The sequence below is a fragment of the Oncorhynchus gorbuscha genome, linkage group LG08, assembly GCF_021184085.1.
Source record: "Oncorhynchus gorbuscha isolate QuinsamMale2020 ecotype Even-year linkage group LG08, OgorEven_v1.0, whole genome shotgun sequence".
NCBI lineage: Eukaryota > Metazoa > Chordata > Actinopteri > Salmoniformes > Salmonidae > Oncorhynchus > Oncorhynchus gorbuscha.
In genome coordinates this window covers 51,486,967-51,508,031 of record NC_060180.1, presented here as the reverse complement: position 1 = coordinate 51,508,031, position 21,065 = coordinate 51,486,967, and the positions used below count along the sequence as shown (strand labels likewise).

General features: G+C 42.9%; 1 protein-coding gene across 3 annotated transcripts in view; it reads right to left on the bottom strand.

Annotated features, from left to right (window-relative positions):
- Positions 1 to 20,251, bottom strand: part of LOC124041787 (oxysterol-binding protein-related protein 1-like) — a 40,417-nt gene extending 20,166 nt beyond the window's left edge. Inside the window, exons 1-16 of one of the 3 annotated variants that reach the window (XM_046359808.1) lie at positions 20,153 to 20,251; positions 19,335 to 19,460; positions 19,143 to 19,228; positions 18,975 to 19,049; positions 18,735 to 18,846; positions 18,473 to 18,558; positions 17,223 to 17,367; positions 16,463 to 16,530; positions 16,285 to 16,329; positions 16,014 to 16,087; positions 15,793 to 15,856; positions 15,459 to 15,560; positions 15,228 to 15,350; positions 14,943 to 15,021; positions 13,839 to 13,945; positions 1,273 to 1,444 (exon numbers count right to left, since the gene is read on the bottom strand). In XM_046359808.1, coding sequence (XP_046215764.1) covers positions 1,273 to 1,444; positions 13,839 to 13,945; positions 14,943 to 15,021; positions 15,228 to 15,350; positions 15,459 to 15,560; positions 15,793 to 15,856; positions 16,014 to 16,087; positions 16,285 to 16,329; positions 16,463 to 16,530; positions 17,223 to 17,367; positions 18,473 to 18,558; positions 18,735 to 18,846; positions 18,975 to 19,049; positions 19,143 to 19,228; positions 19,335 to 19,458 — 1,462 coding nt within the window. In that variant the 5' untranslated portion in view covers positions 19,459 to 19,460; positions 20,153 to 20,251. The remainder of the gene's footprint in view (positions 1 to 1,272; positions 1,445 to 13,838; positions 13,946 to 14,942; positions 15,022 to 15,227; positions 15,351 to 15,458; positions 15,561 to 15,792; positions 15,857 to 16,013; positions 16,088 to 16,284; positions 16,330 to 16,462; positions 16,531 to 17,222; positions 17,368 to 18,472; positions 18,559 to 18,734; positions 18,847 to 18,974; positions 19,050 to 19,142; positions 19,229 to 19,334; positions 19,461 to 20,152) is intronic. The other 2 variants (XM_046359811.1, XM_046359809.1) reach the window with 2 other exon arrangements.
- Between the last annotated feature and the right edge of the window lie 814 nt (positions 20,252 to 21,065).

Genomic DNA, 21,065 nt, shown 5'->3' with positions numbered 1-21,065 from the left:
CAACACAGAAACAACTCCACAGGGGAAGTGGTTTTCATTGCTGACAACAGTGTGGAGGAGCTTTAAGGTTAGGGAGCCAGGTAGGGTCAATGAACAATTTAGACTGAAGGAATCAACTCAGCTTTATCGTTCAGAGCTGCAGAGCCACGATAGTCAGCCGGCTCATTTCTTATTACAGATTTACAAGGCTCATTTAATTGGTTCTTATCTATGTGTAGCTTGTTGCTGTGTACTCTGGAAGTGTTAATACATCACTTTGTATAGAGGTGCTTATAGAGGTCTTTCAAACATGTTCTGAGGTACAGGTCAATGAAAAACAGAATAGCCTGAAACAAAAATATGTTAACGGTATAATTAATGTCAATTTTTGCGATCTTAAACAGCACCCTATTCTCTATATGCCTATACACACACACACTCAACAGACGGACCACGGTCCAGATTCAGACCCAGAAAGGGGCGAATACGGACCACGGACCAGATTCAGACCCAGAAAGGGGCGAATACGGACCACGGACCAGATTCAGACCCAGAAAGGGGTGAATATGGACCACAGACCAGATTTTAGGAACTCAGTCGAGCTTTCAATTGAATGCTGTTGAGAATTGTAATAGCAGAATGCACAAGGTGCAATTTAGACATTTGGTAGTGCATGGGCAGTTTCCTAGTTATGCAATTCAGACATTTGGGAGTGCATGGGCAGTTTCCCTAGTTATGTAATTCACTGACAGATCTTAGAGAGCCATTTATAACCAGAAATGTCCAGCTGACCAAGTAGCCCATGTTAGCTAGGTAAGTAAGTTAGCCGATCTAAAACCTGTAGTTATCATGGCCAGATTGTGAGCACATGGGTGCCTGGAAGTCACTCAGGTATCACATAAACACACATTCAGTACGATATGGCAAAATGTGTAGAATGGCAGGAAATGAGCTTTAAAACGGCTAAATGTTCTCCCCACCCCATGGCTCAATGTGTAGAATCGCAGAAAAATTATCATAACTGCCATCTGTTCTTTCTGCCTAAAAGAGGAATGTGAACAGTTTGGGGTCGCGAGGTGGGGGTTTGTTACTACTGATAAATGAATATATCCATCCGGACATTTGCCACCTAGGAAACTTGTGTGACCGGAAATGTTCAAATACTAGTTGAGTATCCCCGCCCTATATAGAATACTTCTAGAGCCCTGCTCAGTATGGCGCACTATGTAGGGAATAGGGTGCCATTTCCGATGCACTCCAAGGGTTTAATGAAGACAGTTGGGTTTGACTGACCGGACAGGGCATCATAGAAGTCATCCTCTGTGAGCGTGCTTAGCGTGGAGGACCTCCTGCCTTTACAGAGGGTTTGCTGGTCTAGATCCTGGTGCTCTGTAGCTAAGGTCTGGAGAGCCTCTGTTAGCAGCTTGTTCTTCTCTACTTCCTGCTCCAACTTCAGGCTCCACACCTAGGACACACACACACACACACACACACACATGGTATATTAGACATGCCACACTGTGCGTAAGATGTGCACAACACACTTGTTGACACATTAGACAAGACATGGCACAACATGCCATTACAAACACTCACACGGATAAACATTTGACATTTGTTTTAATGCATTTCTAACAGATCATGTGAAAAGCAGACTGTGATAGGTGTGTTTGTGGTATTGATCTCTTCCTCTGTACAGTTCTGTGGTTGATAATGCTCCTGACGGGACGGCAGGTCATTGTTCTAATCCACGGCCCTTCAGATCCAGTTTCCTCCACTCTGAACCAAACACCCCGGTCTCAGACAGCACCGTGGCCCAGGATTGAGTGTCTCTCCTGGGCAACCTGAGCTCGGCTGGACTGGGGTGTTTGAAAGAAAGTCTGGAGAGTGCAGTCACTATGATATGGTGAACTATGCTTTTTCTTTGAAGTCAGAACACTTACAGATAGTAAACAAAACTCAAAGTAATTGCCTTGTAAGTTTACAGTGTCAGCCATAGCAGGTGCTGAGATTTGGTGGGATAAAACATTCATACAAAATACTCTTCATCCCCTCAAACCCAGATGATGGAGGAGAAACTACTGCAACATTATAATAATATACACTCAATCTTTCCTCTCTGGCTTCTAGCCCAACGCTAATTACCCAAGCCTGCTCCAGTGCTGCGTCTGAGGTCAGAGAGGTGAGGATGACTCTAGTGAATCAATATACTGATGCAGGTTGTGCCGAGCTTCTTTAAAAACAGCTCTTCTCTCTGCTCAATCAGGTTGGCAGGATCATTACTTGACCTTGGCTTTGATTGAACAACAACACAGCAAACAGGAAGCAAGGCAAGGCAAACGCGCTGCTGTATGTACCTGAAACATCAAAAGGGAATCCTGAACCCAATGAAACAGGATTTATTGTTGTCAAACCCTAACCTACATTAGGCCCCTATAAAATCTGTAATTGTTTTGCCTGACCCCCATTTTGTTTTTTCCCAAATTCCGTTTTCTTCATTTTGTTTTTCCAGGTTTCTCTTTTCCCGTTTCTTCTGGTTTTCGCTCTCAAAAATCACACCTTTCTAAATTTTAACATGTAAAGTGTTGGTCCCATGTTATGAGCTGAAATAAAATATCCCAGAAATGTTCCATATGCATGAAAAGCTTATTTCTCTCAAATTTTGTTTACATCCCTGTTATTGAGCATTTCTTATTTGCCAAGATAATCCATCCACCTGGCAGGTGTGGCATATCAAGAATCTGATTAAACTTGTGCTGGGGACAATAAAAGGCCACTAAAACGTGCAGTTTTGTCACACAACACAATGCCACAGATGTCTCAAGTTGAGGGAGCTTGTAATTGCCATGCTGACTGCAGGAATGTCCAACAGAGCTGTTGCCAGAGAATTACAGACGGGGAATTCTCCTTGCCTCTTCAGAAATATGCATTCTGTTCATGTCTTAAAATAAACTTGGGAAAATTAATAAACATTCAATACATTTAGTTGATTCCCTATTAAGTTAAACACATTTTTGAATACTGTTGAATTCCGTTGTGTCTGGATTGCGTCCGCGTTCTCCATATCGCTCCACTAACCTACTAACAAAAAAAGACTAGTATAAACGTACTGTATCTTCACTTTCTGAAGGGCGGCAACTTCAATTTCCTTTGTGAAATGCTGGTGATTTATTGCCATACTCTAAATTCCTTGGCATTTGTTTCAGCTGTCTGGCACCTAGCATCAGAAACAGTCTATCTAGCCTTCCTTCTTTTCCCCCATACACTTACAGTACAGTAGGCCTGTCAACATCTGACATTTTAGTCATTTAGCAGACACTCTTATCAAGAGCAAGCAGAGTTAAGTGCCTTGCTCAATGGCAAATCGACAGATGTTTTACCTAGTTGACTCTGGGATTTGTACCAGCGAGCTTTCCGTTACTGGTCCAATGCTCTTAACTGCTAGGCATATGAACACCAGCTAAGAAGACATCCTCTAGAGATCTCAATGGAGGTTATGTACTGGTTATGTCTTAATGGAGAGTTGGTATTGTAGCGAGAGGGAGAACATAAGATACGCTCTGGTCATAGGTCAGGGTTAGGCACAGTCTGTATGCTCTGGAGGGGGATTTCCTTAGATATATACTGAACAAAAATATAAACGCAACATGTAAAGTGTTGGTCCCATTACACATGTGCACCTTGTGCTGGAGACAATAAAAGGCAACTCTAAAATGTGCAGTTGTCACACAATGCAATGCCCACACGCAATTGGAATGGACTGCAGGAATGTCCACCAGATCTTTCGCCAGAGAATTGAATGTTAATTTCTCTACCATAAGCCAACTCCAACGTTGTTTTAGAATTTTTTAAATAAAGCCCTTGTGTAGGGAAAAACTCCACCCATGGCTGTGTCCCTGCTCAGTCGTGAAATCCATAGTTTAGGGTCTAATGAATTCATTTCAATTGACGGATTTCCTTAAATAAACTAACTCCGTTAAATCTGTTCAGTATAATATCATAAATAAGTGAATAGATCAGATATAATAGACATTCAAATTTAGAAACCAACCTACACTACTGTTCAAAAGTTGAGTCACTTAGAAATGTCCTTGTTTTTGAAAGAAAAGCATATTTTTGTCCATTAAAATAACATCATAGTCTTCATTTAATTTCTCAGAACAAGAATAGACTGACGAGTTTCAGAAGAAAGTTTTGTTTCTAGATATTTTGAGCCTGTAATCGAACCCAAATGCTGATGCTCAAGATATTCAACTAGTCTAAAGGCCAGTTTTATTGCTTCTTTAAATCAGCACAGTTTTCAGCTCTGCAAACATAATTGCAAAAGGGTTTTCTAAATGATCCATGAGCTAATTAATCAAAGTTGATAATTTTACAAGGCTAACACTACGTGCCATTGGAAAACAGGAGAGATGGTTGCTGATAATGGGCCTCTGTACGCGTATGTATATATTCCATAACAAAATCAGCCGTTTCCAGGTGCAATAGTCATTTGCAATATTAACAATGTCTACACTATATTTCGGAAAAAAATGTCATTTTAAATTGACACTTTTTTGTTTGTTTTTCTTTTAAAAACAAGGACAATTCTAATAGACCCCAAACTTTGAAGGGTAGTGTATCTACTGACTAAGTGTTGTCTGATACTGAGATGCTTTGTTCACATCTTTACCCCTCTCCATTTCCCACTTAGATCACAATATGCAAGGAATATCTACTGGCCAGGAGAACATTCCAATCGAAGACATAATTAAGAGAACCTTCCATTTTATGAGCATAACATAGGCTGGCTTTAACATCTACCAGACAGACCATCCTTATAAATAGTACATTCGTTCTCACTCTGCCCGTGAAACAAAACAAGCACTTGTTCACACCACAATGTTCACTATTCCACTCAGAATAAAGTAGTCGTCCTACTTGACAAGATGGCGCCGACAGACTTGGGTCACCCTGATTCCAGCTCCTAGCCATCTTTACAGTGTACATTTTTTGGCGTGTTATTTTCGTACATTATTTGCTCAAAACGTTTCTTGCATTATTACCGACGGCCAAAAATATATTTTGGATATTAGATTGGTGGTCACTCACCAGAATTTCAACACCTATACACACACCTTTTCTATTCATATACTATCCATACACTCCAGGGGTTGGAACCAAAATCGTTTTCCAATGGTTTAGTTCGGATCAGAACTATCATTTATTTTCCGTTCTGTTCCACTCTTTTGACCAGCAAAATAAAGTTCTGAAAAGGCTCGAACCCCCCAAAAGTACTGGTTTATAATTGTTCCTTTTTAAACCTCTGAAATATACAGTACCAGTAAAAAGTCTGGACACACCTACTCATTCAACGATTTTCTTTAGTTTTACTATTTTCTACATTGTAGAAATATAGGTAAGACAACAAAACTATGAAAACACATGGATTCATGTAACAAAAAGCGTTATACAAATCAAAATATGTTATATTTGATATTATTCAAATAGCCTTTGCCTTGATGACAGCTTTGCACAATCTTGGAATTCTCAACCAGCTTCACCTGGAATGCTTTTTCAACAGTTCCCACATATGCTGGGCACTTGTTAGCTGCTTTTCTTTCACTCTGCGGTCCAACTCATTCCAAACCATCTCAATTGGGTTGAGGTCAAGGGATTGTGGAGGCCAGGTCATCTGATGCAGCACTCCATCACTCTCCTTGGTCAATTAGCACTTACACAGCCTGGAGGTGTGTTCGGTCATTGTCCTGTTGAAAACCAAATGACAGCCCCACTAAGCACAAACCAGATGGAATGGCATATTGCTGCAGAATGGTGTGGTAGCCATGCTGGTTAAGTTTGCCTTGAATTCTAAATAAATCACTGACAGTGTCACTTGCAAAGCATCCCCACACCACCTCCTCCATGCTTCACGGTGGGAACCACACATGCAGAGATCATCCGTTCACCTACACTGCATCTCACAAAGACAAGGCGGTTGGAACCAAAAATCTCAAACTTGGACTCATCAGACCAAAGGACAGATTTCCACCGGTCTAATGTCCATTGCTCATGTTTATTGGCCTAAGCAAGTCTCTTATTATTATTGGTGTCCTTTAGTAGTGGTTTCTCTGCAGTAATTCGACCATGAAGGCCTGATTCACGCAGTCTCCTCTGAACAGTTGATGTTGAGATGTGTCTGTTACTTGAACTCTGAACTATTTATTTGGGCTGCAATTTCTGAGGCTGCAGCAGAGGTAACTCTGGGTCTTCCTTTCCTGTGGTGGTCCTCATGAGAGGACCACCATGGATTGACTGACCTTCAAGTCTCAAAGAAATTATGAACTGTCATTTCTCTTTGCTTATTTGAGCTGTTTTTGCCATAATATGGACTTGGTATTTCATCAAATAGGGCTATCTTCTGTATACCACCCCTATCTTGTCACAACACAACTGATTGGTTCAAACTCATGAAGAAGGAAAGAAATTCCACAAATTAACAAGGCACACCTGTTAAATTAAATGCATTCCTGGTGACTACCTCATGAAGCTGGTTGAGAGAATGCCAAGAGTGTGCAAAGCTGTCAACAAAGCAATGGGAGGCTACTTTGAAGACCTCAATTGAGTCTAATAGCAAAGGGTCTGAATAATTATGTAATTAAGGTTTTTTTTTTTTTTTTTATACATTTGCTAACATTTTGGCTTTGACATTATAGGGTATTGTGTGTAGATTGATGAGGATGGTTTTTGACATAACAAAATGTGGAAAAAGTGAAGGGGTCTGAATACTTTCCGAATGCACTGGACACATACAGTACATACACTACATTACCAAAGGTATGTGGACTCCTCGTCAAACATCTCATTCCAAAATCATGGGCATTAATATGGAGTTGGTCCCCCCTTTGCTGCTATAACAGTCTCCAATCTCCTGGGAAGGTCTGTACTTCTGTGCAGGTCAATCAAGTTCTTCCACACCGATCTCGACAAACCATTTCTCTATGGACCTTGCTTCCCCAAACTGTTGCTACAAAGTTGGAAGCACAGAATTGTCAAGAATATCATTGTATGCTGTAACATTAAGATTTCCCTTCACTGGAACCAAGGGGCCTAACATGAACCATGAAAAACAGACCCAGACCATTATTCCTCCTCCAAACTTTACAGTTGTCACTATGCATTGGAGCAGATAGTCTTCCTGACATCCGCCTAACCCAGACTACCAGATTGTGAAGCTTGATTCATCACACCAGAGAACGCGTTTCCACTGCTCCAGCGGTGGAGAGCTTTACACCACTCCAGCCGACGCTTGGCATTGCACATGTTGATCTTAAGCTTGTGTGCGGCTGCTCGGCCATGGAAACCAATTTCATGAAGCTCCCGATTAACAGTTCTGTGCTGACGTCGCTTCCAGAGGACAGGACAGATGATTTTTCAGCATTCGGCGGTCCCGTTCTGTGATTCTGGCCTACCACTTCACGGCAGAGCCATTGTTGCTCCTAGGCGTTTCCACTTCACAGTTGACCGGACAGCTCTAGCATGGCAGAAATTTGTTGGAAAGATGGCATCCTATGATAGTATCACGTTGAAAGTCACTGAGCTCTTCAGTACAGGTCATTCTACTGACAATGTTTGTCTATAGAGATTGCATGGCTGTGTTCTCGATTTTATACACCTTGTCAGCAACGGGTGTGGCTGAAATAGCCAAATCCACAAATTTGAAGGGGTGGCCACCTACTTTTGGCCATGTAGTGTATTACTGCACTGTTAGAGCTAGAAACATTAGAATTCTGCTGCACCTGCGATAAATATGTGTACACGATCAATAACATTTTATTTGACTCGTCTTTGTAGCTTGTCCTACTTGTCTTTGAAGCTACTGGAAATTAAATGAACTCACGTTGCAGCAGGAGCCCGAGCCAAGGAGACCCATCTGGGAATACTTTGTTGTGTAACGTGCCCCAGTGCTATTTCTCTCCTCCTCACTCAACCCCCCCCCCCATCCCTCCATCCTCTCGCCTCAGCACACAAAGCGCTATTTTAGGCTCTACTGAGACGGAGGCTCTGTGGCTGTACTGGAAACACCTGGGACAATCACAGCCCTCTGCCTTCCTACCTGGGACCATGAAGCTGCAAGCTTTAACTTTGTTTTCACGCAAGACGGGAAAGAGATTATGGGGCAAATGGCCCCCATCGAGGCTGTACATAAATTATTTATCAAAATGGGGTCATGGTTTCTTTACCACTAAGCGGTTTAGTCTCTCCACTCCCTCCCAGTTGTGCATTTAATTAAACATCTACATAATGTAGAAACTGCCATCAAAATTACTAAAAGGTTTTAAAAACAATTCTAATAACATGCACAGTTAGACAATGGATGCAAACACAATAGATGCAAACACAATAGATGCAAACACAATAGATGCAAACACAATAGATGCAAACACAATAGATGCAAACACAATAGATGCAAACACAATAGATGCAAACACAATAGATGCAAACACAATAGATGCAAACACAATAGATGCAAACACAATAGATGCAAACACAATAGATGCAAACACAATAGATGCAAACACAAACACAATAGATGCAAACACAATAGATGCAAACACAATAGATGCAAACACAATAGATGCAAACAATAGATGCAAACAGATAATCCATCATCACTGAAATATAGCACATACAACATTTGATTGGCACAGAAAGAATTTGGGTGGGAATTCAGGTATTCAATTTGTCAAATTTGAATTGTGTTTTTAGAATGCATTCATCTGCATACAGATGAGCATACAGTGCATTCGGAAAGCATTGAGACCCCTTGACATTTTGTTACGTTACAGCCTTGTTCTAAAATTAATGAAATATTTTTCCCCCTCACCAATCTACACACAATATCCCATAATGACGAAGCAAAAACGTTATTTTTGTGTGCAAATTTATAAGAAATTTAAAACAAAAGTAACTTATTTACATAAGTGTTCAGACCCTTTGCTACAGTATGAGACTCAAATTGAGCTCAGGTGCATCCTGTTTCCATTGACCATCCTTGAGATGTTTCTACAACTTGATTGGAGTCCACCTGTGGTAAATTCAATTGATTGGACACGATTTGGAAAGGCACACCTGTCTATATAAAAGGTCCCACAGTTGAGCAAAAACTAAGGAAGTACCAGTGACGGGCTCAATACAGAAGTGGTCCGATGAAGCGGATGCTAAGATACGGGACTATTTCGCTAGCAGACTGGAATATGGAATTTACCATATCAGTCACCGGCTTCATTAATAAGTGCATCGACGAAGTCATCCTCACAGTGATGGTACGTACACAACCCAACCAGAAGCCATGGATTACAGGCAACATCCGTATTGAGCTAAAGGCTAGAGCTGCCGCTTTCAAGGAGTGATACACCAATCTGGACTCTTATAAGAAATCCCACAAGTGTCAGTACACGACTAAGATTGAATCCCACTAGGCCGGCCCCGACGCATGACAGATGTGGAAGGGCTTGCAAACTATCACGGATTACAAAGGGAAACCCAGCCGTGAGTTGCCCAGCAACGTGAGCCTACCAAATGAGCTAAATGACTTCCATGCTCACTTCGAGGCAAGCAATACTGGACCATGCATGAGAACACCAGCTGTTCCAGATGAATGTGGGATCTCGCTCTCCGTAGCCAATTTGAGTAAGACCTCTAACAGGTTAACATTCACAAGTGCGCGTACTCAGAGCATGCGCTGACCTACTGGCAAGTGTCTTCATTGACATTTTGAACCTATCCCTGACATGGTCTGTAATGGGTAGTTCCACCTCAAAAAGCACAAGGAAGAGGATTTTGACACCCACCATCTCAGCTTGTTCTGAAATCTTTTAAAAATGATTTGTATTTTACTCTCCCCCCCTTTATTCTCCCCAATATCATGATATCCAATTGCGATCTTGTCTCATCGCTGCAACTCCCCAACGAGCTCGGGCGAGTCAAAGGTCGAGTCGTGCGTCTTGTGAAACGTGACCCACCAAACCGAGCTTCTTAACACCCGCCTCTGAACCCAGAAGCTGCAACAATGTGTTGGAGCCCGATCTGACACAAGGAGTTGCAAGAACGTGATAGGCCAAGTAAAGCCCGCCCAACCAAACCCTCCCCTAACCTAACCTGGACAACGTTGGGCCAATTGTGCGTCGCCCTATGGGATTCCCGGTCACGGCCGGTTGTGACACAGCCTGGAATCAAACCTGGGTCTGTAGTGACGCCTCAAGCACTGCGATGCAGTGCCTTAGACTGCTGCTCCACTTGGGAGACCTGAAATGGTTTGTTGTTATAAACAGATAAGATTAGCATTTCTGTAATATTATTTTGTTTAAATATAATTTAAGTCTGAGAAATTAAGGTAATTGATTGCATCTAAAGTGAGCATTTTTATTTCTAGGATTAGTATAATTTTCAATAAATATAGTACCCAACATCCGATTTGGACCAAACTTTTTTCTAACAAGCAGTTAGAAATGAGGAATCCAAAGGAATGGTCAAAAGCGACCCATGGACCCTCCACACCCCACACCAATCCCACCCCAACAACGAGTATATAGTATCAGTTCTCTGTGTCTGACAAATATTATGTAGCTGAGGCTCTGAGTATTGTTTCTTTATCCTATGTAATGTACTCCCAGTGAAATTGGTAGTCCCCCCCGACAAATTAGTCATTGAAGTTATATTTATGTCCCATTCTACATCCTGATATTACCAGGTTCTGACCACTAGATGGTGCTGTTTGGAATGTGAAAAAAGATTGAAGTCCCCTCAACGTTAAAGGGATAGTTCAGCCAAATTACAAAATTCCATTGGTTTGCACTCCACACTGCCCCCACCCATCTGGACAAAAGGAATACCTATGTAAAAATGCTGTTCATTGACTACAGCTCATCACCAAGCTCAGGACCATGGGACTGAACACCTCCCTCTGCAACTGGATACTGGACTTCCTGATGGGCCGCCCCCAGGTGGTGAGGGTAGCCAACAACACATCTGCCATGCTGACCATCAACACAGGGGTCTCTCAGGGGTGTGCCTAGTACCCTCCTGTACGCCCTGTTCATCCACAACTGTGTGGCCGTGCATGACTCCAACACCATCATCAAGTTTGCTGACGACACGACGGCGGTAGGATTGATCACCGACGACGATGAGGCTGCTTATAGGAAGGTCACCAGTGACCTGGCAGTGTGGCGCCAGGACAACAACCTTTCCCTCAACGTCAGCAAGCTAAATGAGCTGATAATGGACTACAGGAAATGGAGAGGTGAGTTTCAAGGTCTTCGGTGTCCACATCAGTAAGTAATTAACATGGTCCACAGACACGCATACATTTGTGAAGAGGGTACAACAGCACCTCTTCCCCCCCAGGAGGCTGAAAAGATTTAGCATCGGTCCTCAGCTCCTCAAAAGGTTCTACAGATGCACCATTGAGAGCTGGCTGCACCACCGCTTGGTACGGCCACAGCAAGGCACGCCACCGCAAGATGCTCCAGAGAGTGGTGATGCGGCCCAGTACATCACTGGGGCCAAGCACCCTGCCATCCAGGACCTGCATACTAGGTGGTGTCAGACGAAGGCCCACAATATTTTCAAAGACTTCAGCCACCCAAGCCAAGGTTCATAGTTTTCCCTTGTAGTGGGGCAGCTTGTTTCCTGGCCCTACCGGTAAACAATGACTGTTGCCAGGAGTTTTTCCTAATCTGAGTCACGCAGTCTGGAGAAAGTACTGGCTCTACCTAGATTACATGACTGTGGCCCTGAGTACTCACTGGTCAGGTCAGGTTTCCTAGTCAAGAAAAACTCGGCCCTATTAATGATGACGTGAAGAAGGCTAGGTAGGCAGAAGCTGCAGCAGTAGTGACAGCTGTGTCTGTGGCAGGAACAGTGGAATGGAGATGGATGGAAGGATTAGGTTTGATACTGTCCATCTCTCCCTCCTTGATACTCTGCTAGGTGTCTTAATCCCATTAGTCTGATCTAACACTTCCGACTCAGAGAGAGAGCCGACACATCGTAGGACTGGTTCAGACTTATCATGTGATTCTTGTCAAAGCATCTAATCCCCTGGTGGTCGGCTGTCGAGCCAGTGAGCCCGTTTGACACTCACTTTGCATCTCTCACTGTGGACAGAATCTTCCAGAACACTATGGTCTTAACTGAGATATTCAGAGATCTATCAGACAGAACTAGCCCAGGACCAGCAAACAGAAGGCAATGTATCCAACCACTGTGGGGTCATTCAAATACCAACTCAAACTGTTATCTTCTTTTTCCAGGCATATTTGTTTCTTACAATGAAGCTGATGAAAGATACTGGTATATGAATACAGTCATACCATCAATGATTTACTGCATTCAAACCGTATTGCAGAGGAAGTCTGTCATACAACCTTCCCTCTGGGTATGCCATTACAGCACCAGATGTTAAAGTTCAAGTTCACTGAACACAGTATTAAGGTAATCACTGTTTGTCCTTACTGTATTGCTAAATCTCTTCTCCAGGTACTTTTCCTAATGCTCTAACGGAATGACAGAGTACACTACAATAAACCCCAATGTCATAAAATAACTCAGAATTCCAGATAAAAGTCAGAAATGCACTGAACACTATGCGAACCCCTCTTCGTGTGTACTCAATGCCCCACATCACCATCAGAGCAGTCAAGACAACTTGTTCTGAATGTAAAACGCCTGTTTAGAATAATCTCCTACCTACAACATTGAAAAACTACACACCTGAACAATCTTCAATTACAAAGCCCCACAATGGAACAAGCAGGGTCTACAGAGACCTGTCTATTGCAAATAGACCCAGTAGAAAATGAAAACAAAGAGAGGAGTTTTGTCTGTACCTGTGCGGATGGAGGGCACTGCTTTCACCGATCCTCCTTTCTCCTGTCCGGGATGCTCTGCTGGGTGGTGGAAGTGTGCCTGCTTGTGTGTGTGTGTGTGTGTCTCAGCCTCAGTGTTAATATGCATACGCTTTAGTTCTGTCTATAAACAAGCAGCATTTCCCTTGACTGAGTGAGTGTGTGCTTGGAGGAGTGTGTAGGTTTGTGCGTGCGCATGCCTGTGCTGATCTGCGGGCCGAGTGCAGAGCTCAGCATAAAAGCGGATCTTGCTCAGCTCTGTCCTTGCTGCAGGCTCGCGGCAGTGATTAATAAACTGTTGTAATTATGTCCCAAGGGCATGGCCCGGCCACTAGGACACACACCCCTCCATACTACACACATACACAGCCATCAGCCCTTCCCAATCCACTACCCCCAGTCACACTCCGCTACTGGCCAGTCACAACAGGGGGATGGGCTAGAGGCTTCTATAACCCACTCACCATGAATGAATCAGCCAATAAGAACACAGCACATAAACAATTGTGTAAGCATAAATACGAGTGAACGGGCTAGATGCTTTTCATCAATGAATTTTGAATTGCATAATATCACAGCCTGTTTGGTCTTTTTAGGACCAATCCCCCCCCTTTTTAACAGAGGCATAGCTGGTCCTCTGGTTGGAAAGATGATAGATGCTCCACATAAAACAGCCCTCTGAGTAAAAAAAAGCAATGCGACCAACTAATTGTTTAAAAATAGCCTGGGTCGCATACAATTCAAACCACATCTTAGGGGGAGTTTTGCTGATCTAGGATCCTTTTAGATTATAATGAATATGATTATATGTACAGGAGGGACCTGATTCTAGATCAGCACTGAGATGCTTTATGACTGAGGTGGAGGTGAGGTTGGAGGGGTGTGGTAGAGATGGGGTTGGAGAGGTGAGGTAGAAGTGAGGTTGGAGGGGTGAGCTAGGAGGTGAGGGAGCTATAGTAGTTACCGTACCTCCTGTTGTTTGGAAAACAGGCTCAGACAGAAGTGTAGGGCAGAGCTGGTCTCCCTGGAGAGGTCACTGGTCTCCCTGGCCTTCAGCAGGAGAGGAGTAGCCAATGCTGGAACACAGAGGAAAGAGTTAGGGCGAGGAAAGAGTTAGGGCGAGGAAAGAGTTAGGGCGAGGAAAGAGTTAGGGCGAGGAAAGAGTTAGGGCGAGGAAAGAGTTAGGGCGAGGAAAGAGTTAGGGCCATAGAACTGTATAGTGTTGACTGTATATCTCTATCTAATTCTGTGGCTAGGCCTTTCACACCATCCCGACAGTTACACACATTACATAAATGTTTATTTTAACCAAAGGTTAATCATATCCCAAACTCTTCATTGAATAGTGGTGCTTGCTGAGGCTTGTTCTATAGAATTTACAGGGTTAATACATGCCAATATCAGTAAAAGGGGCACTGTAATTGAATGACAAGATCATTTAACTGACTTTAACATATGGTCGGATTGTGTTCAGATCTGTCTGTATGCATTCTCTGCGGCTTTCTCCTCAGTCTGGATGCAATCAGACTACCGAAAGCACATACAGTGGTCGACGTCATCAGCACTCCTCCCACAAGTGTCCAGAAAACTTGTGTTTTGGGACCGAGAGGCATTTTTTCGTTATATTGTAAGAGGAAATAAGTCCATAGAGTGTTAGCTGACCTCAAATGCTAATCAGATAGCTAATATAAAAAATGTTTTTTAAAGTTATGCTAACCCCTTTGCAATCCCTTTAGCATTGCAAGCTAGCTAGCTACAGAGGTTAGCTGGCTAGTTAGCTAATGCCATCAGTTGTTGTTATTTTTCTATTTTGCCTATTTCACTGTTTGTAGAATGCATACTGGCATTTGAATATAGTGCGGAAAAAAGGAATCCGGACACGGTAACCACATTTAAATGTAGGCGTAGATGCATGGCGCGTTCGGAATTCCATGATCAGAACTCTATGATCCGAATACTAAAGCTGCATGAACTGTCAAGTCTCGACACGGCCATAGACCGACAGACAGTAAATGAGAGAGACTGGCAGAAGCTGTGAAGGAGCAGTGAGAACATGAATAGGAGATCTCTTACTGTTGTTCTCCTCATTCTTCACCATGGACAGAAAAATAGACACTTGAGTCTCCAATTTCTGCTGGCAGACTTCAGCAGCCTGCAAAGGAGCGAGAGAGACACTTTACCTTGTGTAAGTACACACTGGCCGCACACGGCTTTGATAGGACGCTATTCACTTGCCTTTAAAAGTCTATTGTAGTGCGGATATTAATCTGTGTTGGTTTGAATCCCAGTCTGATTATGTGTGTGTACGTGTGGCATTGGGTGGAAAATATACTGCTGGTGGAAAAGAATTGCGCCGACCTGGAGGGAGTCTGTTAGGTCCCCCAGTGTAACTTCATCCCCCTCCTCATCCTCAGTGGTCTGCTCCTGGGTAGTGTTACAGCTGCTATAGGCCATATGCTCCTCCAGGGCATCCAGCCATCTCTGCACACACAAACAAATCACACCAACAACAAAAAATAGGCCTATGTGTTGTAAACTATGACGTGCGGTGTCCCAAACCACATAATATCTATCCTAGGAGAACTTCACTTTTCTGATAGCCTCTGGATCCGTCTTAGATGACACCTTGAAGTGATGGAGACTGTGATCAAAGCACCGGAGGCTGAAGAAACACTTGTCCCATGCTTTTACCTGGAGGATTATGAATCAAATTCAGTGAAACAAACAATAGTCAATATAGATATGAAAATAGGTATTTCTAATATCAACATAATGTGATTAAAATGCATTCCAAGAACAGAGGTGTTGGGTTTTGGAGGGTAGGCCTATAAGTGACAGTAAAAGGTTAATGTATTTTGTGCTGTCCACATCTCAATGTTTGGTAAAGCATTGAACACAGAACCCTGGCCTGGTGCCTACCTACCCTGCAGTGAGCTTTCATCAGAGCCTTAGCGCCTTGCTTCCGGACATCCGCCACGGCATCAGCTCTAGAAACAAACACAGACAGAAAGATGAAGCTATCAAGAGCTTTTCACTGTACTACCTCAAGCTCTTCAGGGGAAAACAGGAGGAGCAAGGGGCTGTGTATGCAATAGGGAGGGGAGAGAGAGAGATGAGGAGGGGGAAGAAGGTTGGAGGACTCACTGTCTAGGGTACCAGGACAGGACCCCATCTTGAATGACCACCCAATAGGAACGCCATGCCAGGAACCTGGAACTCTGTATTGGACAGGGCCAAAGACAGCATCGCTATACTATACTGAAGGATGTCAGTTTTCAGTAGTTTCAGAGTAACACTAAACACCACTGGTCTATAATGTACTCATTTTACAGTAGGTACTGTATGAAATCATTGAATTACATTCAATAATGTACAGAATATATTAATATTTGTTGTGAATAAAACACAAGAATACCTTCCACAGGAGGCCTTCAAACTTCTGCACACCACTAACTGTATCCTTAGGGGAAGAAAAAACATTTCTGTTTCATGAGTATTTTGTAAGTCATGATTTCATTGAAAACTAGAGCACTGGACCGATGCTTTTAACAGTATCAGCAGCTTTTCACTGCAGTGTTCTTCTCGCACCTCACCTGGTCACGACTGCCCTCCAGAATCTGCTTAATCTCCTCACTGCAGGCCAGGTCAAACACTGTTTGGTCTGCAACAGAACCAGGCCATTTATCTGCCCATTATCAATTACCTCCATCTAAAAATCTAATTTAACTGTACAGTATATGAGAATATGATATATGAATGGTGTAAATAGTATTGTTGTCTCTTGGTGTCTTTCCAATATATAAAACTCTTTTTTTTATTTTTTAATGTTGAATGTAATATCTTATGATGTTCATGTCGATAAGTGTTCTGTACCTTGTCATGTATTTGTACGTTCTATGTGGACCCCAGGAAGAGTTGCTGCTGCTAAACTAAACTAAACCTCCTACAAGCTGACAGGGAGGGAGGCAGTGAATACACCACATAGGATATTCCCAAATGGCAACCTACACCCTATATAGTGTACTACTTTTGATCAGGACCCATAGAGATAGGGAAGAAGGTGCCATTAGGGACGCAGTCAGACACCAGCTAAGTAGGTGTATCGTTTGTTTCGCAAATATGGTAATCTATACACCTCTTTTCTTTTTCTACACATAATGAAACTGAAGTGATGATGATTTCAAACTACATCCAGGCTCTATCAAATGTAATATCCATGCAAACAAAGTCCCACTTACAAAAAATATAATATTTTTCTATACAAAGGATGTGCATGGTGAGGATAGGTCAATTATGGTTTACCCCAAATTCTATTTTTATTTCCTCAGTGGACATATCAATAGGGAAACATACCACTCTTGTTCTTCATGCTGGAGCTAGCTCCACACTTGAGCAGCTTTCCAACACACTGCTTCTGCCCCCTGTAGGCAGCACAGTGTAAAGGCGTGTTCCCCTGCAGGTCTCTACAATTGATGTCAGGAGGCCGCTTCCTGCTGAGCTGAAAAAGTAACATCTAAAGTGAATTAATTAAGCACATGGTGTCTTAACATTCACATAACATGCATGCATGTAAGTCAAATCTGCATGTAAGCTATCAATATATCTATGCGCAAAGTACATGGGTCCTCAGATCTTCAAAAGGTTCTACAGCGGCACCATCGAGAGCATCCTGACTGGTTGCATCACTGCCTGGTATGGCAACTGCTCGGCCTCCAGAGGGTAGTGCGTACGGCCCAGTACATCATTGGGGCCACGCTTCCTGCAATCCAGGACCTCTATACCAGGCGGTGTCAGAGGAAGACCCTAAAAATTGTCAAAGACCCCAGCCACCCTAGACATAGGCGGTTCTCTCTGCTACCGCACAGCAAGAGGTACCGGAGCACCAAGTCTAGGTCCAAGAGGCTTCTAAACAGCTTCTACCCCCAAGCCATAAGACTCCTGAACCTCTAATCAAATGCATTGCACCCCCCCTCTTCTAACACCACTGCTACTCTGTTATCTATGCATTGCCATTTTAATTACTCTACCTACGTGTACATATTACCTCAATTACCTCGACTAGCTGGTGCCACACATTGGCTCTGTACCGGTACCCCCTGTATATAGTCTCACTATTGTTATTTCCCTGCTGCTCTTTAACTACTTGTTACTACTTTTATGATTTTTTAAAAACTGCATTGTTGGTGAGGGGCTTGTAAGTAAGCACTTCACTGTAAGGTGAACACCTGTTGTATTCAGCGCATGTGACTAATACAATTTGATGTGTATAGAACCAAACAGGTTTGTTGCATAATGGGAAGGACTAGGTTGACCTCTTCAATTACGAGGTCAGTAACCAAGCTGAAGACAATTACATGAAAGCTCAAGTCATGTGTACAGTGCTTAATCATCAAGAAGACCAAAGCCACGCTTCTACTACCCCATTCTGAGGTAGAGGCTTTGCTCCAAAGGGCACCCTATTCCCATATAGTGCACGACCTTTGACCCGAGTCCTATGGGCCCGATAGATCTCTGGTCAAAAGTAGATCAATTTTAGGGAATAGGGTGCCATTTGGGAGGTAACCAGAGGTTCAGTGGAGGGTCAGAGATGATCAGATGCTGACCAGCTCAGACAGGGTGAAGACGTCTCCCTCTCTGGCCGCTTCCAGAAGTTTCTCCTCCTGTCTCCTCTCAGCTCTTCTCTCTGCAGCTGCACAACATTAAACAGGGATTGTGAACCAGGGTAGTGTTCAGTAGGGCACACTGTAGCAAAACATTATGCAAAGGGGGAAAAGTGCTTAATATTTGACCTACTGAACAAAATCTAGTGCAGCGATGAAGAGTCCATCAAACATTCCTCTATTATAATCCCTAATCACAACCTACCCTCCAGCATGGTGTTGATTTCATCATCCTCAGTGACAGCTTTAGGGATCTGTGCTTTCCCGTTGATGATAGTGGAACTGGCATCATATCGCAGCAGCAACAGAACTACCTCCTGTGAGAGAAAATAGGATTACGTTCTCCATAGAAATGCACCACTAAGTAGCCGTGCACACTGCATACCTGAACAGACATGATCTTGTACACACGTGTATCTCTGTAAAAAGCCCATGAAAAGTTTACCTTTCTTCCTGCTAAGGCAGCTTTGTGTAGAGGCGTGTCACCCATGCTATTCTGCAAATTCACATCAGCACCAGCCTAACAGACAGACACATACTGATGCTCACACATATATATTTTAGGAAAATACACTAGGTCAAACATACATAATATAGTCTGTATTATTCTCACCTTGAGCAACTCCTCCACAACATCTTTGTGTCCATAGTAGCAGGCCAGATGTAGAGGTGTCCAACCTGCACTGGTCGTGGTCTTTCCTGGGCCATCACACCAGTCATTTAACAGTGGACTGATTACCAGAACAGCAACAGGCTTCTCAGCATAAGATGATGATACATTAGACTACATTTAGTTAAAGGATACCTCTGCAATTGATGTTGAGTCTGAGATCTTGCTCAATCCGCAGCTGCAGAAGACACTGGATGAGAGAGAGGCTTCCAGTCTTGGCATAGTGGAGTAACTGCTCCTCGGGGTCTGACAGGTCCATCACTGAAACTCAGAACTTCGTTATTGAGGAAAAATATACTTACATGTGGATATCTCACTGAGCTAGCTTAATAAATTCACCTAAAAAACATGTCGCTCTGTAGCGTCTGCTAATTGACTCAAATGTTTTTTTTTTTAATTACAACTATAATTAAACAACAATTACATAGCTCAATAATTACAGATAGACACTTACTAAATCTGCATCAACTGTTTTTTTGATGTAACTTTAAATTACTTCTGGGTTAGTTGCCAGAGTCGCTCTCCACGCCAAGAGTGTATTCATTATTGAAACTGTTTAAGAACCAAACCGAAGCAAATAGGGCAAACGGAACAAAACCTACGTTAATTTGTCCAATAGAAACTCTCGTTTTCGTTGCAACAGAATCGGCGTAATGAATATAACCCTTGACAAACTGGTATTGATAGATTCGACTCAACGTGTAACGTACGAAAATGTTTACAAGCACCGACATTCACTTCAAGTGAACCCCGAGCAATAAAAACACAATATTCAGCATTGATATTCGGGACATTTGGCTATGTTCTCGCGCTTGAAATTAACATTTGGTGGTTGCAAGAGTACAGAAAAGTGTCGGCAAGTGTTCATGTCGTTTTTGGTAGGCTACACAAGACTGTATTGCTTCTAATCCTTGGTAATTAAATGAATTAGCAGTCCATATATTATAACTCACATACGTTCCGCAGTAAACAGCGTGGACTATATTAAAGGTTGTGTTGACGTTCAGACATTGACAGTGCATAATGGTGAAATTGGATATGGATGTCAGCTGACAAGGACTGGAACGTGAACTGTGGACGCACGTGACCAATTTAAACAGCTCAACATTTTAGCATCTCCTAAGAAACAATATTTGTTTTAAAATGTGTTTAAATCAGATTTCAAAATCACGGGGAGTTAAGAAAATTAATTGAACGGAGCAGGCTGTTGCTCATTTGAACATGTGTAGTTCTTATATTATAGACAAGATGGAAGTATTGCAATGAACCATCCCCCCAGATTTGTAGGCTATGTAGTACTATTTATTATTTAGTAATTCAGCTATTAGACTAGAAACAATACATCATTGCTTTGTGATGTGCAGTGACATATACATGTTCACCCCCACACTAAAACACAAACACAAGCCTACCTGGGAAAAAAATATTAAAGAAATGTCAACTCTCCAGGGACATTGACCTGCAAATTCTACCTTTATCACTAGAAGTTCAGGCCATCACCCTCCTCTAATGGAAGCTAGAGCCAATAGAGACCAGGCAGGCCACTCAGACAAAGAGTGGTCTTGTTAGTAGGGATGATGTGAGTTCCGGAAGCCCCAGTATGCAGCCATTGGGACTAATGAGGGTCATCTCTGTGTCTGCCGCAGGGGGCCAAACATTCTCCTCCTGGGGCTTGAAAGCCAGGCGCATTGCAGCGCATGGCAGGCCATTAAGGCCCACACTAAGGGGGTAACCAGAGGCCACTCGGGAAATGAGGTGGCAGGCAGAGATGTGTGTCGTCTAAACATATTATTCAGGGAGGGACAGAGAATTAGAGAGATATTTATATACACCGTGTTCAAAACATTAGGAACACCTGCTCTTTTC